This window comes from Rutidosis leptorrhynchoides, chromosome 9, assembly GCF_046630445.1.
Source record: "Rutidosis leptorrhynchoides isolate AG116_Rl617_1_P2 chromosome 9, CSIRO_AGI_Rlap_v1, whole genome shotgun sequence".
Lineage (NCBI taxonomy): Eukaryota > Viridiplantae > Streptophyta > Magnoliopsida > Asterales > Asteraceae > Rutidosis > Rutidosis leptorrhynchoides.
In genome coordinates, this window is record NC_092341.1 from 270,889,643 (window position 1) to 270,907,731 (window position 18,089).

General features: G+C 29.5%; 1 protein-coding gene and 1 long non-coding RNA gene across 4 annotated transcripts; both read right to left on the minus strand.

The window, feature by feature from the left end:
- Nucleotides 1–711: 711 nt before the first annotated feature.
- LOC139865946 (uncharacterized) lies at nucleotides 712–1,431 on the minus strand. The gene is made up of 2 exons (XR_011765170.1): nucleotides 1,384–1,431; nucleotides 712–914 (listed from the first exon to the last, which is right to left on the minus strand). It is a non-coding gene; the product is annotated as an uncharacterized lncRNA (long non-coding RNA).
- A 5,736-nt stretch (nucleotides 1,432–7,167) lies between these two features.
- On the minus strand, nucleotides 7,168–12,986 carry LOC139866946 (histone deacetylase 14, chloroplastic-like). Of its 3 annotated transcripts, XM_071855249.1 has the most exons (10): nucleotides 12,857–12,977; nucleotides 12,129–12,203; nucleotides 11,928–11,970; nucleotides 11,263–11,483; nucleotides 11,014–11,115; nucleotides 10,079–10,159; nucleotides 9,649–9,705; nucleotides 9,272–9,523; nucleotides 8,939–9,123; nucleotides 7,168–7,596 (listed from the first exon to the last, which is right to left on the minus strand). In XM_071855249.1, exons 4-10 carry the CDS (start codon nucleotides 11,386–11,388, stop codon nucleotides 7,287–7,289), a joined length of 1,113 nt encoding a protein of 370 aa, XP_071711350.1. In that variant the 5' UTR covers nucleotides 11,389–11,483; nucleotides 11,928–11,970; nucleotides 12,129–12,203; nucleotides 12,857–12,977; the 3' UTR covers nucleotides 7,168–7,286. The 3 variants fall into 3 exon arrangements, with proteins under 3 accessions (XP_071711350.1, XP_071711351.1, XP_071711349.1); XM_071855250.1 differs by lacking the exon at nucleotides 11,928–11,970; XM_071855248.1 differs by lacking the exons at nucleotides 11,928–11,970; nucleotides 12,129–12,203 and having other exon boundaries at nucleotides 12,857–12,986.
- Between the last annotated feature and the right edge of the window lie 5,103 nt (nucleotides 12,987–18,089).

The window sequence follows — 18,089 nt, forward strand, 5'->3', positions numbered from 1 at the left end:
CAATTAGTAATGTCTTATTCAGGTCCAGGGGCTTGAGCTATAGGATCCTATAAATCAGTAATCCAAACGCTTTCTAATCTATAGTTTCGTAGACGTCATCTGTCAGGAAAATTCAATGATCAAAACAACAAGAAAGCAAAGAAAGTAATGAATATGAATAGTGATGACATTATAATGTCTTTGAGATTCTCGATAACTTAATAACATTTTCTAGTTCGCAAACCGATGCATAAAGGCATAAGGCATATAGGTACGTGATATAACAGGGAGTTATATACGTTTGAGTATGAATAGTAACAAATATAGGAGTTTCAAAATTCATGGATAATATTTCATGTAATACATATGTAATACACAAACCATGATAGATGACTTAGGAATGTCAAGAATTTCAGAAATCGTAGTGTCGCATTTAAACGCGGTGGCGTAATTGGATAGTACTTAGAAAAGTGAACAGAGTTCTTAGATTGACTTGACATTCTAAGATAAGTAAAGTTTCTAAAGTATAGTGTAGCATTTAACAATTAAAGGCAACAATTTAAGGCACTATAGTCAAGGAAAGTTGTAGTCCTACATTGCTAAGGTACCTAATTGTATAAGGCACACTTAAAATGCAATCCTGGTTCTCTACAACAGCATGGCTCTGATACCAATCTGTCACACCCCCAAAATGGACCAGGGGTAATTGTGATCAATCATATCATAACACAGTTGTATAAGCGAGAACGACTCTAAATGAGACGTTTTATTTATTAAATAAACAGCAGAAGCATTATTCAAAGTTTTACATCATAAGAGTACAGTAAATGGAAAATGTCTTAAACAAAATGATAAATATGAATGATGGACTCCATGCAAGCAGCAAAGCATACATCAATCATCTAGTAGCAAGTAGCAGCTAGCTCAATCATCACCTGAGACAAAACACGCTTAAAGTGTCAACCAAAAAGGTTGAGTGAAATTCATAGGTTTATAAATAATATCCAAAGTTTTAGACCACAAGATTTAGTTTAAAGTTGATTGATATAGAAATATCAATCTAAAAGTGTTGATGCATTTTGTAATATCGCTACTAAACAAGTTTACCCTATGACACCTTGTACTGTCAGTGTCGTGGAATCATTATTATGTAACCAAAGACCAACGATCGAATGGTTAGAGACGTTACTCTCAATAGGCCTACTCACAATAATTAAGTTTGCATTTAAACGTAGCAATTAACGATATTACGGTAGGGATTTAGCATGAATCAAAGCATGACAGCATAGTTAACAATTTAGTACTTGTGTCTAAGCGTAAAACAGTTATAAAGCAAGCATGTGTCTCACCCCAAAAGTTATAAAACATTTATGAAACAGTAAAAAGTAGGGCTATGAAGTTCACCTTAGTAGCACAAAAGAGTATTCCACGAAAGAATTGAACGGAAGGACGTGATCAAGATCTCAACCTAGAGATAGAACGTATGATCAGACATTGCCTAACAGACAATAGTATATAGTACTATATTGATAGTAATGGTTCACTAAAGAATTTCCATTTTCGGAAGGTTACTATTTATGGAAAGTTTCCACTTATAGTAATTTTTCAATTTTAGAAAGTTCGGGTTAATCTTTAGCAAGACGTTGTACAACTTTACTCAAACTTCGTTCCTATCAAATAAGTCAGGAATGACCAGATGTAACCGGGGGGCCAGGACTCTTGACCGGAATCTAAGTCATGGCATTCGAGATCCACAAGCTTACCCATAAATGGCAACCTAGACATCATTCACTTACGACCGTGAGTAGCGATGAAGTTCACATGAATTGTACATTATCTTTGATTAACCTTCACTTTAGGTTTATATGTTATTATATATGTTATATTATATTTATTAATGTATTAACAATTTGATTATCTTATATTATATACTATAAGTTATTATTATTAAATTAGTATAGTTATAAAATAAGTGTTTATTAATAATGTATTGTTATTAACTTACATTATAAGTATTATACTTTATTATATAGTATACTTAGTTATTAACCGTAAGTTATAATAATAATATTAATTTAGTATATGTAATATACTTATGTTAATCGAAAATCATACTAATATATGTTAATTCGAATATTAATTCATTAAATATTATATTTATAATTTTTATAAACTTAGTTAATTATACAATTCAGTAGGATATTTTATAAAAATAATTTTATCAAGTTTTTGTATTTATTTCCCACTTTTCTTTATATATATACTCGGTTTATATTATTCAAATTTAATTAGGTAATAAATATTAAATCGTCCTAAATAAATAATTTTATATTTTTTACAGGTTCTATATTATGTAAAAATATTATAAAAATTATTAATCAAATTTTATATCAAAATATTATTTATTTAATGTTTTCTAATTATTTTACCATTGTAATCGGCCTATAATTAAATAAATAGGAAAAATAAATTAAAATTAATTTTTATATTTTTTTTAAAGTATCTAGTGATGCTACTAATCATATAAAAATTTTATAAAAATATTTAATACACGTTTGTATTTATTTTGTATTTTCTTTATTATTTCTCTCGGTTTAGAATAATGCAAATGTAAATTCATTTTAAATACTAATAGTCCCATTTATTTAAGTTTTATAATTTTCACTTGTTTATAAAATTATAATAATCTCAAAAAAATTTATAATTATTTTTATTACTATTTAATATTTTATTACGAATTTTATATTGTTTTTATGTTTAAATACTACATAATTCGTATTTAATTATAAATAATATTCCATAAATTATCAAAATTATTTTTATACATCATAATACTTATAATACTAATTATAACATGTAAAAATAATTTATGTATATTAAATTTGAATTTTTAAAGAATATACAAAAAATAAAAGCAATTCGATAAAAAAATAGAAAATACCTTAAGTATTTTCCCAAGTTTGTGAGAGAGTTTTTCCAAAGATTTGATACAAGTTTTTATGAAATGGAAGTGGGTATTTATAGGAAAAAAATTTTGTTGGTGAAAAGAAAAAATATAAATAAAATAAAGTTGCCAATTTTGACAAAAAAATAAAAACATGTTAAAAATGTTTTTAATAAGTTTTTATTTTTGAAAATATTTAGTCAAAATTCATGGGCTCATTATTTAATTTATAAAAAAAATCTCTTTTTTTATAAGCTAAATATATATATATATATATATATATATATATATATATATATATATATATATATATATATATATATATATATATATATATATATATATATATATAATGATTAAAATAACTTATCTTTTAATTAATAATCATGTTTCATATAGTTTTAAATATAATACGCATTAATATTAATATTAACTAAAGTTATTTTATATAATTAGTGTAAACTTTAGTTAACAAAAAGTGTCGACAAAAAATAAATATTTGATCAATGTCAAATTTAATTATATATTACGTATGGATAACAACCCTATAGTCAAATTAGTCGATTCAGGTATGGAAATATGAGAGTTGTTATACATATGTTCACGAAGTATTAAACACCCGTTAAATGCTAGCGCGACTAGCCCGAGTGGTGATGTCAAACCCTATGGATCCATATCTAAGATTCGCGTTCACCGGTTCAAAGACCAATGACTAAACGTTACCGTACTAAAGGGAATGTTTATGCCGTTATATGACCCACACACATATAAAGTTTAAGTACTCGTGTCTAGTATGTAAAACGTAAAAAGCGCATGTATTTTCAGTCCCAAAATAGTTAAAGTAAAAAGGGATGATATAACTCACAGTGATAAAAGCGGTAAAGTTGGTAATGAAAGTACGCAAGTAGTAAGTCGGTTCGAAAGGTCGTCAACCTAAATCAAAGGTTACTAGGTCAGTAGGCTGTTTTTATAAATTCTAATAGTGCATAAAATAAGTTTAAGTGTCATCATCATCATCGTTCATCATCATAAAAGCTAAGTAAATTCGACAAGAATAGAGATCGAAACAATAGGCTGACTTCGGTCAGCTGCTACGACCTCTACGTAAATCGAAAAGATGCATAGTCAGTGGATATGGCTCCGTATGTGAGTCCCCTAACAGCTGACCAATTTTCAGAATCTAACTCGTCTTCGTTTGACCGTGGAGACGGTTTAAGTGCGAGTAGGTCAGAAATTTCAGCACAACGTTAATAGGGTGTAGTGACTCTCGGAGGGCCATAAATCCTAAACCGTAACTCGAATTAAGACGAGGCCGAAATGGAAAATCATCTACTCGAACCGAACTAACTGAAAATCAACTTTCCAGTAGCCCAGGTGGCCTGATCAGATACGAAAAACAGTAGGTAATTGCTCCGGTGGGGTTCTTGGTGCTTGATGCTCATCACGGTTCTCATCCTTGATGCTTGTAGCTTCAAGTGTACAACTCGTTGATGGTTTAGTATCACTTTTGACCAAGATTCACCATCAATACACAATATGTTAAGACCAAGTAAGAACACAACTCATTCATGAGTCTTAGATGGATGATGAACCAAGGTTACATCATATCCTTAGTCTTAACACAATTTCAATTCACAATAACAACTAAAGTTACAAACTTTATATTAATTTAACAAGTATAAGCACAATCCAAGTCTAAAGAGGTGATGGAACCCTAAGCTAGAGAGCTTGGATCCATTTCACACAAGTTACAAGGTTGCAAAGCTAGAAAGCTTGAACCTTTGATGTTCTTGAAGATCTTGAAGCATAAAGCTTGGATCTTTAAGATATTTGAAGATAACAAACACAAGTTTGAATCTTTTAACAAAAAAACAAGATCAAAGCAAAAAGAACTTAGATCTAACAAAAAGATATGAAGATTCAAGCTAGAAAGTTTGCATCTTGTTTGTTCTTGAAGATCTTGAAGCATAAAGCTTGGATCTTGAAGATGCATGAAGATTACAAACAAAAGTTTGAATCTTTATTACAAAATAGAAAGATTAAAGTATAAAAGAAGTAGATCTACAAAAGATATGAAGATTCAAGCTAGAAAGCTTGAATCTTTGTTGTTCTTGAAAGATTCATGCTTGAATCAACAAGATATAAGTAAGATCAAGCTAAAAGGAACTTGATCTCCATAGATGAATGATGATGATACACGAAAATATTGAAGGAAAAGAGGAAGAAAAAGAAAACTTACAAGTATGGAAAGAAAGAAAGAACAAGTGTGTGAAAAATCAAAATGATCAAGTGTTGGAATGAGAGACTAAAGGCTAGTATTTATAAGCATTAGAGATTCACATGGATTGATGAGGTGGCCATGAGGCCTCCTTGGTGGCCGAAATTTTGAGGGAGGGGAGGGGGAGACAAAACTTTACTTTTTGGCTAATGGTGTCTAAAGTGTGTCCTTTTGCTAGAATCTCATGTGACAATTAGATAAACCTTATTCATTATGCTAGTATGACTCACTAATTAATTAATTTATTATTTATTTATTATTATGGACCACTAGTAATTATGTTTGGGCTAATTAATTGGGTCACTAGCTAGAGTATGGTGGGCTTGAGCCCAACAAGGTAGAAAGTCCAACAAGACTAACAATTGGGCTTTAGCAATTAAATAAATAAAATTAAGCATCCAAAGGCCCAAGTAATTATTATTATAAAATAATAATTAATATTTCGCAGTCCAAAAGTTCCGGTTCCGACAAAAGTCAAACGTGCGCGCAGTCCGCGGTTTATTCGTAATGGCAAGTAACACTAACGGTTATAAAGCATCCGGTGGACAAGTTAAGCATTCTACATACACTAAGGTACGTTTTAAAGTATATATGAATATAAAACACGTATTCCAAGGTTCCGGAGTAATAAAGTAACACAGTACGCACAAATACGCAGTTTCGCAAAAATACAAGGCATAAAAGCTAGTCGAAAAAGTCGGGTCGTTACACGTTGCATTCGAGTCATTGAGTTCATCAAAGATTATTATTAAGTCAATTTATAGTTGGATAGTGGATATTATGAAATGGTATGCATGCCTGTCAATTTTTGATGTAAAGAAAGTTTGTCTTTTACGAATGCAATGTTTGTAAAATGTATCATATATAAAAAGAGGTGATTCGTACATCAAATATTTTAGTCATACACCACTAAATGTGCATTAGTGTGTTTTAGAGTAGAATATTTTGATGCGCGATTGGTGGTGTATGACTAAAATCTAGTAGTGTACGGATCTTTAATCAATTATATATATATATTTCAAATTATTATCAGAGTACGGATTCAGACTTAGTAAAACCTTCTTTAGACCACTCCATATCGTTCACCCTTTTAAGGTAACTTCTTTCCTCCACACCAGCGTCACATCAACAAAAAGCCCTTCTAAATTCAGTTCACTAATTTATCCCTACCGTACACTAAAATATTACCTAAAATTGTACCTCTAAAATGTGACTACCTAAATTATACAAACAAATTAATAGTGGGTCCCATAAAAATAGTGACTACCTAAAATTATGGGTGATGATATGTACACAACCAATTTTTATATGTAGGCAACCAAATTTGCTATATAGTGTTGTACCGCAACCAAATTTGCTATACAGTGTTGTACAAGACAACCTGTAAAGCATGTTTGGTTGTGTACATATAAAAATTGGTTGTATACATATCACTCCCCTAAAATTATACTCTACCACTAAATTATACAAACAAAGTAATACTGGGTCCCATAATTCATTCGACAAATAATCGTTGCAGTAGTGACTCACAGATGCTTTAACCAGTGACTACCCATCATTGTTAATGGGTGGCGAGGATTCACATGATGGGTAACGATCGACATTGACCGGCCTTATGTGTGTTTTTTTTTTTTTGCTTAACTTTATGACATAACATTAACAGTATTTATTTTCTATGTTTATACAAATACAATAATGAGAAATTTATTACGGGCAAAGGCAAAATCAATAAGTCAAGGCGAAATTGGTAGAAAAACCGCATTGTCTAAAAAGGTACGATTTCAGTTTCCATTTTTTGACTTTTTTGCTAATGCCTAGCACTCGGAAATATTTAGTCTGGATGCTTAAATTCAAACATATCTAAATAAATGAGGCATTGGCATGGTTTGTAAGTGTTGAAAAAAGTAAAAGAAGAAAAGCATACTTGGTGCATCTCAGTGACTTATTAAATATAGATCCAACCGAGGAGACAATGACTTGAAATATTCAAAAGTTTTTTTTTTTTCTTCATCCCAAAACCACGATATAAACTAGCTTGTAGATAGAAGTTAGAAGTGCGGAATTAAAAAGAAAGAGATAGTTTAGTTAAAGAGAATGCAAATTCTTGACCCTCTGAATGGCTTGTTTAACCTGACTAGATGGTTCATCCTTCAACAAGTTAGGAAACATTTTTGCGTATTCGTCTGGCATGCTCGGTTCCCCAATAAAACCACGGAAAGATTCTTCAATACAAAACTTTAGAGTATCCGTAAACCATCCTCCTTCCAAGAAGAACACACATCGACCACCACACAAATATTTTGCAAGCTGTTTAATCCCATCTGCTAACACGTAAGACATTCGGGTAGTCATCTGCCACTTGCTTGTTGATATCTCCATAAAATGTCCAGTGTATCTGAACAAACATAAACAAATATAATCATATATATATATATATATATATATATATATATATATATATATATATATATATATATAGGGGCAGGATCAATGGGGAAGTAATCAATCGGGGAGAAGCAAACCCAAAACACCAAACCCTAAACTCTAAACCGTTAGTGTTAAAAACTCGATCTAAATCCTAAATCTAAACCCTAAATCTAAACCCTAAACCCTAAATTTCTAAACCCTATAAACTCTAATATCTAAACCCTAATATCTAAAACCTCGACATAAGCTCGAAAAACACGATAATTGTTATATATTACTTCTTCGAGCGTTTTCCCGCCAAAATAAAAACATTTATCACAAAGTGTCTCTACTAAATGTTCATAGTGTCATCCAATCTATAATGTTCGTGAACAAAGTTTTTTCAAAAAACGAAAAAAAAAAAGTTTTTGCTTCCCCCGATTGGTTACTTCCCCTTTATCCTACCACTATATATATATATATATATATATATATATATATATATATATATATATATATATATATATAGTGGTAGGATAAAGGGGAAGTAACCAATCGGGGGAAGCAAAAACTTTTTTTTTTTCGTTTTTTGAAAAAACTTTGTTCACGAACATTATAGATTGGATGACACTATGAACATTTAGTAGAGACACTTTGTGATAAATGTTTTTATTTTGGCGGGAAAACGCTCGAAGAAGTAATATATAACAATTATCGTGTTTTTCGAGCTTATGTCGAGGTTTTAGATATTAGGGTTTAGAGGGTTTAGAAATTTAGGGTTTAGGGTTTAGATTTAGGGTTTAGATTTAGGATTTAGATTTAGGATTTAGATTGAGTTTTTAACACGAACGGTTTAGAGTTTAGGGTTTAGGGTTTGGGATTTTGGGTTTAGGGAGTAAACCCAAAACACCAAACCCTAAACCCTAAACTCTAAATCGGGCTAAATTTTACTTCACAAAAATGAAAAAAAAACGTTAACATTCTTCACGATCAATATAATCTTGAATGTTATTTTTGTCGATCGTTTTCCCGCCTAAATAATAACATTCATCACGAAGTGTCTTTTTTAAATGTTCATATTTTCGTTGTGTTATCTTGATGCCTGAAAAAAAAATTCCAAAAAAAACGATATAAATAATTTTTTTTTGCTTCCCTCCGCTCCCCCCGATTGGTTACTTCACCATTGATTCTACCCAATATATATATATATATATATATATATATATATATATATATATATATATATATATATATATATATATATATATATATATATAACACAACGCTCGTGTGTGTAGGGTTTAGGTAGACGAAAGAAAATGATGACCCACCCTGCGGAAACAAGAATTATATCGGGCTTGAATCTTTGTGCACAAGGTACAATAACTTGATCGAAGGCAGTTTGCATTGCAATATCACCGGAAAGTTCAGGTAATGGCAAATTGAGTGTTGCCCCTTCACCATTCTCACATCCAATATCATCAAACTTGCCACTATCAACCGGGTAGAATCCGTCCTAATTAAATTGACAACATTAATTAATTATTATTTAGATATAAATCAATATTGAGAACATACACATGTTACTTGGTAAGATGAAACATTATTATCTATTATTATTTTATTCATAGCAAGATTTCTGGGTTGGTTGGTTTGTTGCTTACTTGGTGAGTCGAAAGAAAGAATACGTCAGGGTCATCATAAAACGCATCACTAGTTCCATTCCCATGATGCGCATCAAAATCGATTATGAAAACACGTTTACGTCCATGGGTGCGTTGGGCATATCGTGCAGCAATAGATACATTATTAAAAATGCAACCTCCCATGGCCCCGTCTCGAAGGGCATGATGTCCCGGAGGTCGTATTAAGGAAAAACCAATTGGAGGGTTCTCACTCATTCTTGATGCTGCCACCTTCACATTATAAATAAATAAAATTGAAATTCATATATCATATTATGTGGCCTATAATATAATATAAAAAAATAAATAAACTAGCTAGCACATACAGACCTATAATTTAGGTTAGGATAGCTTACCACAGCATCAACCAACGATAAGCCTGCTCCAGCACCAATCAATGCATCATTAAGTGTCTGCGTGGATTCATTTACATAATTATAGTTAATGAGCAGGATCTGAATAACAATCATCATTGAAATAATAATTAATAATAATTAATAATAATAAATAATAATACTGTATATATATATATATATATATATATATATATATATATATATATATATATATATATATATATATATATATATATATATATATATATATATATATATTGATTGATGTATGTTATGTAATTCCCTCCTTTCCCTCTAAAAATAATGATCCCATCTCTTGATCTCTCCCTTTAAATAATTGATTACCAAAATTGTAATTTGTAATTGTAATTAAGATTCAAACTCTTGCATATTGAGCAGATTCAAGAAACAAAAAGAGGAATGCTCTTACTGTGCGAGTTACATAAGTGGGGAATTTAGAAGTTTCAATTTCTAACACGCCATCTTTTGAAGCCTTAGCATCTTTCACTGTCTATACATACACAGAAGATTTACAAGAAACAAAAGACCGTTAATTAGTAACAATTAACAAGCGAGGCATCAATCAATCAATCAAACAATCCCACTAGTAATAATAATATACGTATTAGATTAGATATTTGATACAAACCCATTTTATAATAACAAGATTCGAAAGTGATCATTGTGTGATATTCTCTAACCAAAATAACATAACCTATAATAACAAGGTTTGTTGTGACAAAACGAATTCCAGTGGAAGAAGGTAATATTATTCTCGAGTTCCCTAGAATTAGTGGGATCAATCTTCACACATGGGAGTGGTGTATATGCACAAATAGCCACGTGTCACCCTCTCATTTACAACAACAGCAACAACAGTACCCAATACCACTTGAATGGTGTATGGGGGAGGTGAGATGTAGACAATCCTTCCCTTATCCGAGAATAAAAACAAGTCATTTCTCCACCCAGAAAAGTAGAGAAAGTCATCCCTCTCTTTATTCGGCGGATAAAGAGATTGCTTCCGAGTGGACCTCCGGCCTTTTTTATTTATTTATAAAAATAGTAAAATAAAATAAAAAAAAAAAAAAAAAAAAAAAAAAAAAATATATATATATATATATATATATTGAGACGCCATGAAAATGATAGAATCAAAATTTCATGGGTTTAAAAGTCTCCCTGAAAATCAATTTAGGCTCTAAGCGGCTAAAAAATAAAAATACTAATACTAGTACTATTGTTAGTACAAAATAGTTAAAAGCAATAGTAATAATATTAATACCACAAATAATATTAATAATTAATATTAACACACCCATAATACAATAATAGTAATAATATAAAACATGTAGTATTAATTACCTTCTCAAGGAAAGAATAATAAGATGTTGAATGGATACTTGTTATATCTTCCATTGTAGCTTTTCTAATATCTATAATTTGATTGATCTCAGATCCTCGAAACTGCACACATATATAACAAAAATTGTTATATGGATCACGAGATTAACATCAGTTAAATAACTACATATAAATAAGTACTACTGTAGTTAGGCAGATTGACTGATATAAAACGAATGTGATGGAGCAAACAAGTCTGATTTGATTAACCTGTGGAGTGAGTTTAGCATATTCAAGGGCATTGAGAATATGAGGGATTCTGGTATTCTCGTCGTTATTAGAAAATCGCTTGTGGTGACCCAAAGCAGGAGCTAAACTGTAGATTACCTTTGGCATAATAATATCCTCATCATCATTTGTTATTGTAGCCGCTTTAGAAAAAGTAACACGTGAACACTTTGTCCTCAAAGATAGAAACAACTGACTACAAGCTGCAGGCAGAAACACAAGTAACATAATTATAATTAAAATTACGCTCGTCGTCCCTGAATTTGTATCCAGCCTTCTCAGGTCATCCTTAAACTTTTTTTTTGTTGGTGTCGTCTCTGAACTTGTACTTTATAACTCCGGTCTTTTAAACTTTAATCACCTCCTTTCTCATCCCTACCACTTCATTCACCTTCTTATTCCTAATTGACATTCCCCATTTCATTTTATCCCAAATTATAAACCCTAATCAATTACAAATAAAAAAATAATTTCTCCAACAAATTAAAAAAACAATCTCACTAGATCTATGAACAATTTCTTAGTCAAAAACAATTTAAATTTTTTTTTTTTTTTTTTTTTTTTTTTTTGAAAATCCTTCTACCACCGCAAGCAACCATCAACCACCAGTCACTATGATTTTATCTAGTTCTCCGGTCACCACTCACCAATGGTGGAAGAAATGACTTCGTTCAATAACCTGCAAAAACCCTAATTTACAGCAACAATTAAAAGAGAGTGGAAGATTTTCATATCCACAGAAAGCACATCACCTTCCATTTGGTGAAAATAACAAATTGGGTGGAAGTGTTGAATCGGAAAATAAAAAGGTCACTATGGTTTTATCTAGTTCTCCGGTTACCACTCACCAATGGTGGAAGAAACGGCAATAACTTGCAACTCCGAGTTTTGAATCGGAGATCCGTCCGTCGTTGTTTAATAACCTACAACTCCGAGTATTGAATACATTAATCGGTAAACAAATGATAAAAAGACTAAAATACCCTCATCTGCTTCGCACATTGGATGAGATAACGGAAAAATGAAACGAAGTTACCAAGTATAAGTTCAGGGATGACGGCAGCAAAAAAAAAAAGGTTTAAGGATGACCTGAGAAGGCTGAATACAAGTTCAGGGACGACGAACGTAATTTTGTCTTATAATTATTAGTATTATTATTATTCAGTTTATTACACTCAAAGAGAGTCTGATTCTTCATTGTCTGAATTAACTGCTTCGAAAGTGAGCGAGTGAGGACTAATATTACTAACTAAACACCTCTGCTTTTATCCTTTTGTGTTTTAATTAAGACCTCTCCTATGCTATGGCTCAACTTTATATCTCCAAAAATTATTTTAAACAATACATATGTACTCCTTACATACATGCTTATGGAGATGAAAGATTAGAGCTTTTATTCTTTTGTGCTTTACTTAAGACCTCTGCTACGCTATGACTCAACTTAATCTTGTGATAATTAAGGTAAAATTAAAACTAATACTAGTAATTAACACAGCAGACACAATGTATACATACTATATACATTTAGGGTTCCGTCTAGTATAAATACACAATGACCTGGCAATTGTATACATACCTGATTGATAATGAAGACCACAAGGATTATTCATTCTCTTCTCCTCGCAAACGAATTAGGGTTCCGTCTGGTACAGAAACGTATCATATACATTCGTATTTTTTAACCTTTATAATATTGAAAAAATATAAACACACGTATAGTTTTAATTTTCTTTTGATTATTGTTTTTTTCATTCTTAATATAGTATGTATTACACTAGTTTTATGAGCCCGTGCGTTGCACGACGGTGTTATAAATTAGTATCGATACTTATCAAATGTATAATACAATTAAAATTAAAAAAATATATTGTTACTGATAACATTTGTATCGAAAACATTAATATTGAATACTAACGCGTAGATTATGAGCACGTCCGTTGAAACCATTTTAACTTCAATTGACAAATAACCGAGAGCTTCTTGGTTCTATGCAGATTTCGACCGTTTGGCACAAGTTTCTTCTGAGGAAAGTCAATGTTTTCTTATGGATATTTAGGTTGGATGTGTTGCCTCTTCGTTGGAATCTTTGCGCGAAAGGTTTAGAGATCAATTCTATTCTTTGTCTAGTTTACAACAATGGTATTGAGTCGATATCTCATTTGTTCTTTGTATTCGTTTTAGCTGCGGGTATTTGGCGTAATGTTACGATTTGGACAGATTGCAATATGCCTTGTTTTGTTACATGGGATGACTTTTCAAGTTGGATCGAGGGTCTTCAAGCGCCAAGCTCTAAAAAAGATCGGATCATTGCAATTGTTGTTTCTCTTCTATGGATCCTTTGGAGGTTCATGAACGATTTAGTCTTTAGCGAAGTTTTTTTTTTTTAATAGAAATAACATTTTTGATGTAACTAAGTTATTTGCTTTTCGTTGGCTTAAAAGTAGAGGTCATGGTGTCTCCAATTGGAATTCATGGCTTGCTATGCCATTGTAATCATTTTGTAACTTTCGTTTTTCTCCTTTAGCAACTTGCTAAAGAGCGTGTGTTATATTTTCAATTTTGGCCGTAAAAAGAAAAAAAAATACTAAACATGAGTCTGTAAAAAATTGTTTTAAAAATGATTGTTAACAATAATATTAATGTACATCTCTAATTGTATATGTTATTAGTACAAACTGAAATGTGCCATATAATAATGATTTTCTAAATCATTTTTAAACGTAAATTTGATGGTTAAAATATTTGACAGTTGAAAGGACCCGTTCATATACATTATAAACGATTCTCAATAGTTGATTACATCGCGAGGTATTTGACCTCTATATGATACATTTTTCAGACATTGCATTCGTTTTTAAAAGATAAACTCTCTTTACATCGAAAATTAACAGGCATGCATACCATTTCATAATGTCCAACTATAAATGACCTAATCCGTCCTTTACTTAATAATGATCTCTACTGAACTCAATGACTTGAATGCAACGTCTTTTGAAATATGCCATGAATGACTCCAAGTAATATCTTTAAAATGAGCAAATGCACAGCGGAAGATTTCTTTAACACCTGAGAATAAACATGCTTTAAAGTGTCAACCAAAAGGTTGGTGAGTTCATTAGTTTATCATAATCATTCATTTTCATCATTTTAATAGACCACAAGATTTTCATTTCTCATAAATATACGTCCCATGCATAGAGACAAAAATAATCATTCATATGGATTGAACACCTGGTAACCGACATTAACAAGATGCATATAAGAATATCCCCTATCATTCTGGGAAATCCATCGGACATGATATAAAACAACATCGAAGTACTAAAGCATCCGGTACTTTGGATGGGGTTCGTTAGGCCCAATAGATCTATCTTTAGGATTCGCGTCAATTAGTAGACTGCTTTACTAATTCTTAGGTTACCAAGTAAAAAGGGGCATATTCGACTTCGATCATTCAACCATATAATGTAGTTTCGATTACTTGTGTCTATTTCGTAAAACATTTATAAAAATTGCGCATGTATTCTCAGCCCAAAAATATAAAGGGTAAAAAGGCAAATGAAACTCACCTATTGTATTTCATAGTAAAAATAAATATAACGTCATTGAACAAGTGCAAGGTTGGCCTCGAATTCACGAACCTAAATTAATTATATATATATATATATATATATATATATATATATATATATATATATATATATATATATTTATTTATATATATATATATATATATATATATATATATATATATATATATATATATATATATATATATATGTTGGTCAATATTTGTCTAACAAATTAGGTCAAGTCATAGTGTACCACAATCCTAATGCTCGAGACTAATGTGCAAAAGTCAACAAAAATCAATTTGACTCAAAAATGATTTCCAAAATTTATACATGATTATTATATCGTCGTTTTATATTTTTAAAAGATCTAATAAAGTAAATAATATAATTCATTTATTAATAAATAAAACTTTATATAAAAAAAATATACTTTTATATATCTTAAGTAATAAAATTTATAAAGTTCATAAAAATATTATGATAAATCTTATTAAGGTAATTATATTATTTGTATTACATATTTATTTGATAAAATAATATCTATAATAATAGTAAGTAAAAGTTGTATTATTTTGTAATAATAATTATTAACATAAAATATCAATATTTATAATTACTAAGATGACATTATGGTAAAACGATAATTCTAATTATGATAACTTTAATATTTACAATACTTTTTAATATTATTTTTAAAATAATAATTCTATTTAAAATGATAATAATAATAATATTTTATAGTAACAATGACATTTCTATTAAAATAATATTTTTTGTTAAAATGATAGTTTTAATACTAACGATACTTTTAATAATAATAGTAATAATAAAAATAATAAGAACGATAATTTTATCTAAATCAATATTTTCTAATATTTTAATTTCATCATGATACTCATACTCATTATTTCCTAATCAATTTGTAAAATATCTTTTAGTCGTCTTTATATCGCATTCATAAAAATGATGATAATATTAGTCATAATAGTTAGATGATACTAATATCAATTTTTAATGATAATCATACTAATAATAATAATTATAATAATAACATTAATGATAATACTAATAACTATTTTAATGATAATAATAATAAAAATATTAATCATGATGATATTATTAATAATGATAATAATAATAATAATAATAATAATAACAATAACAATTCTTTTAATAATTATACTTATGTTAAAAATGATAATGTTATAATAATAATAATTAATAGATAAAAAAAATGACGACGATAATAACGACGATAGTAATAATAATCATTTTAACAATAATACTAAAATTCAATTGACTATAATTTCTAATCTGTTCATCGAAATCATTCGAGTTCTAAATGAAAAGTTCTTAATTTTTCGATATCTTTCCAACGACATGCATATCTTATACCTTATCTCAACCGCATATGTAACTAATTCAAGATTCAACATATCCTATCTAATGGCAATATCAAAAGTACAAGCATGCATAATCCTATATACTCGAGCACTAGTCAGGGATACACTATTAGTATATAAAAGTTAAGTTATGAGTGCTCACGTATCAATATTGAGATTCAATATTGCAGGAAAGGTACATAGACGCAACGGAGATGATAAATACTGGATTGACCTCTTGAGCATACCCATGAACCATACCCATCACCTCCATAGCTATAACCCATAATTTCCTTAGCCCTATCCTACTCGGAAAACTTATTTTGAAATCACGCGAGCAGAACCTCGTTGTAGTATTTTATGTATAATACTAATAATAATATCGCTCTTAATAACAATAATAATATTAAGATTAATAATAATAATCTTAATTTTTAATAATAATAATAATAGATAATATATACTCCGTATATGTGTGAGAAAGAGAGATAGATAGAATGAATTTCATCAGATCAAAACACGTTTTTAAAGCAAATGGAAACTCACCAAACACCCCATGCGATCGCATGGGGTTTGCTTGGTTTATCCATGCGGTCGCATGGTTACAAAGTGCACAACACAATTAGCCAATCTCGTTTGCCGACACTCTATATATTATTATATATATTAATTATAAATTATTATTTAATCTATATAATTAATTATATATTATATTATATTTACGCTCTTGGTAAAAATATAATTTTTACTAAAATGACACGGACGTGGTCTCACGACCCATGTACCACTTTCGGTTTTTCGGGCGCACTTTCGTACGTTTAGAAAACTAGCCTTTTACGTTATGCGATGTGTACCTTTAATAATAGTTTGATTTATTCAACAATAAATTACCTTGTAAAAATGTATCTTATAAAATTTGAGTGTTGTGGTCATTTGCTTCTATAAATTAGTGACTCGTTGTTTTCATTATTCTAAATTGGGACGTTTTTATGACTAAGTTAAAATATATATATATATATATATATATATATATATATATATATATATATATATATATATATATATATATATATATATATATATATATATATATATATATATATATATATATATATATATATATTTAAAATTGTAAATTTGTACCTAATAAATATATTTGAAATATTTTAACTAATGATATAATATTTAGCCTTTCAAAACCAAATAGATTTAAATGTTCATTTTAACTCGTTTTTAAATAATAGTAGTTATTTCACCAAATAATGTTTTTAATGTGAAAACTAAAGGGTTGCTTTATCTAGGGACACGAGTTAATCAAGTAAAGTATATTTTTGAAATTTAAATGGAAATGATTACTAACTTTTGACTAACTCACGTTAATGACACTTTTGTAAATCACTTTTATCAAATATTCCGGATATCGTTAAAAAGGAAAGGTTTTCTAAATCAAAGTGGGCCTCTTAATAGAGACTCGTAATCCTAATTCAATGTATATGTTAAGTCAATCATTTGATAACATCTTCTAATCCCATCGATAACTATTTGAATATATATATTTCGAAACAAATACGTTTATGTAAAGTATTATACGTCTAATACTTTGTTAATGTTTTCAAGTTATAATATATACATATATACATATATAATCATATCCGTTCCTATAATGGTTCGTAAATCTTTGGAATTTGGTCGAGGTTAAATGAATGTATGAACACAGTTTAAAATTCTTGAGATTCAACTTACAAACTTTGCTTATCGTGTCAGGAATATATAAAGATTTAAAGTTTAAATTTGGTTGGAAATTTCCGGGTTGTCACAGTACCTACCCGTTAAAGAAATTTCGTCCCGAAAT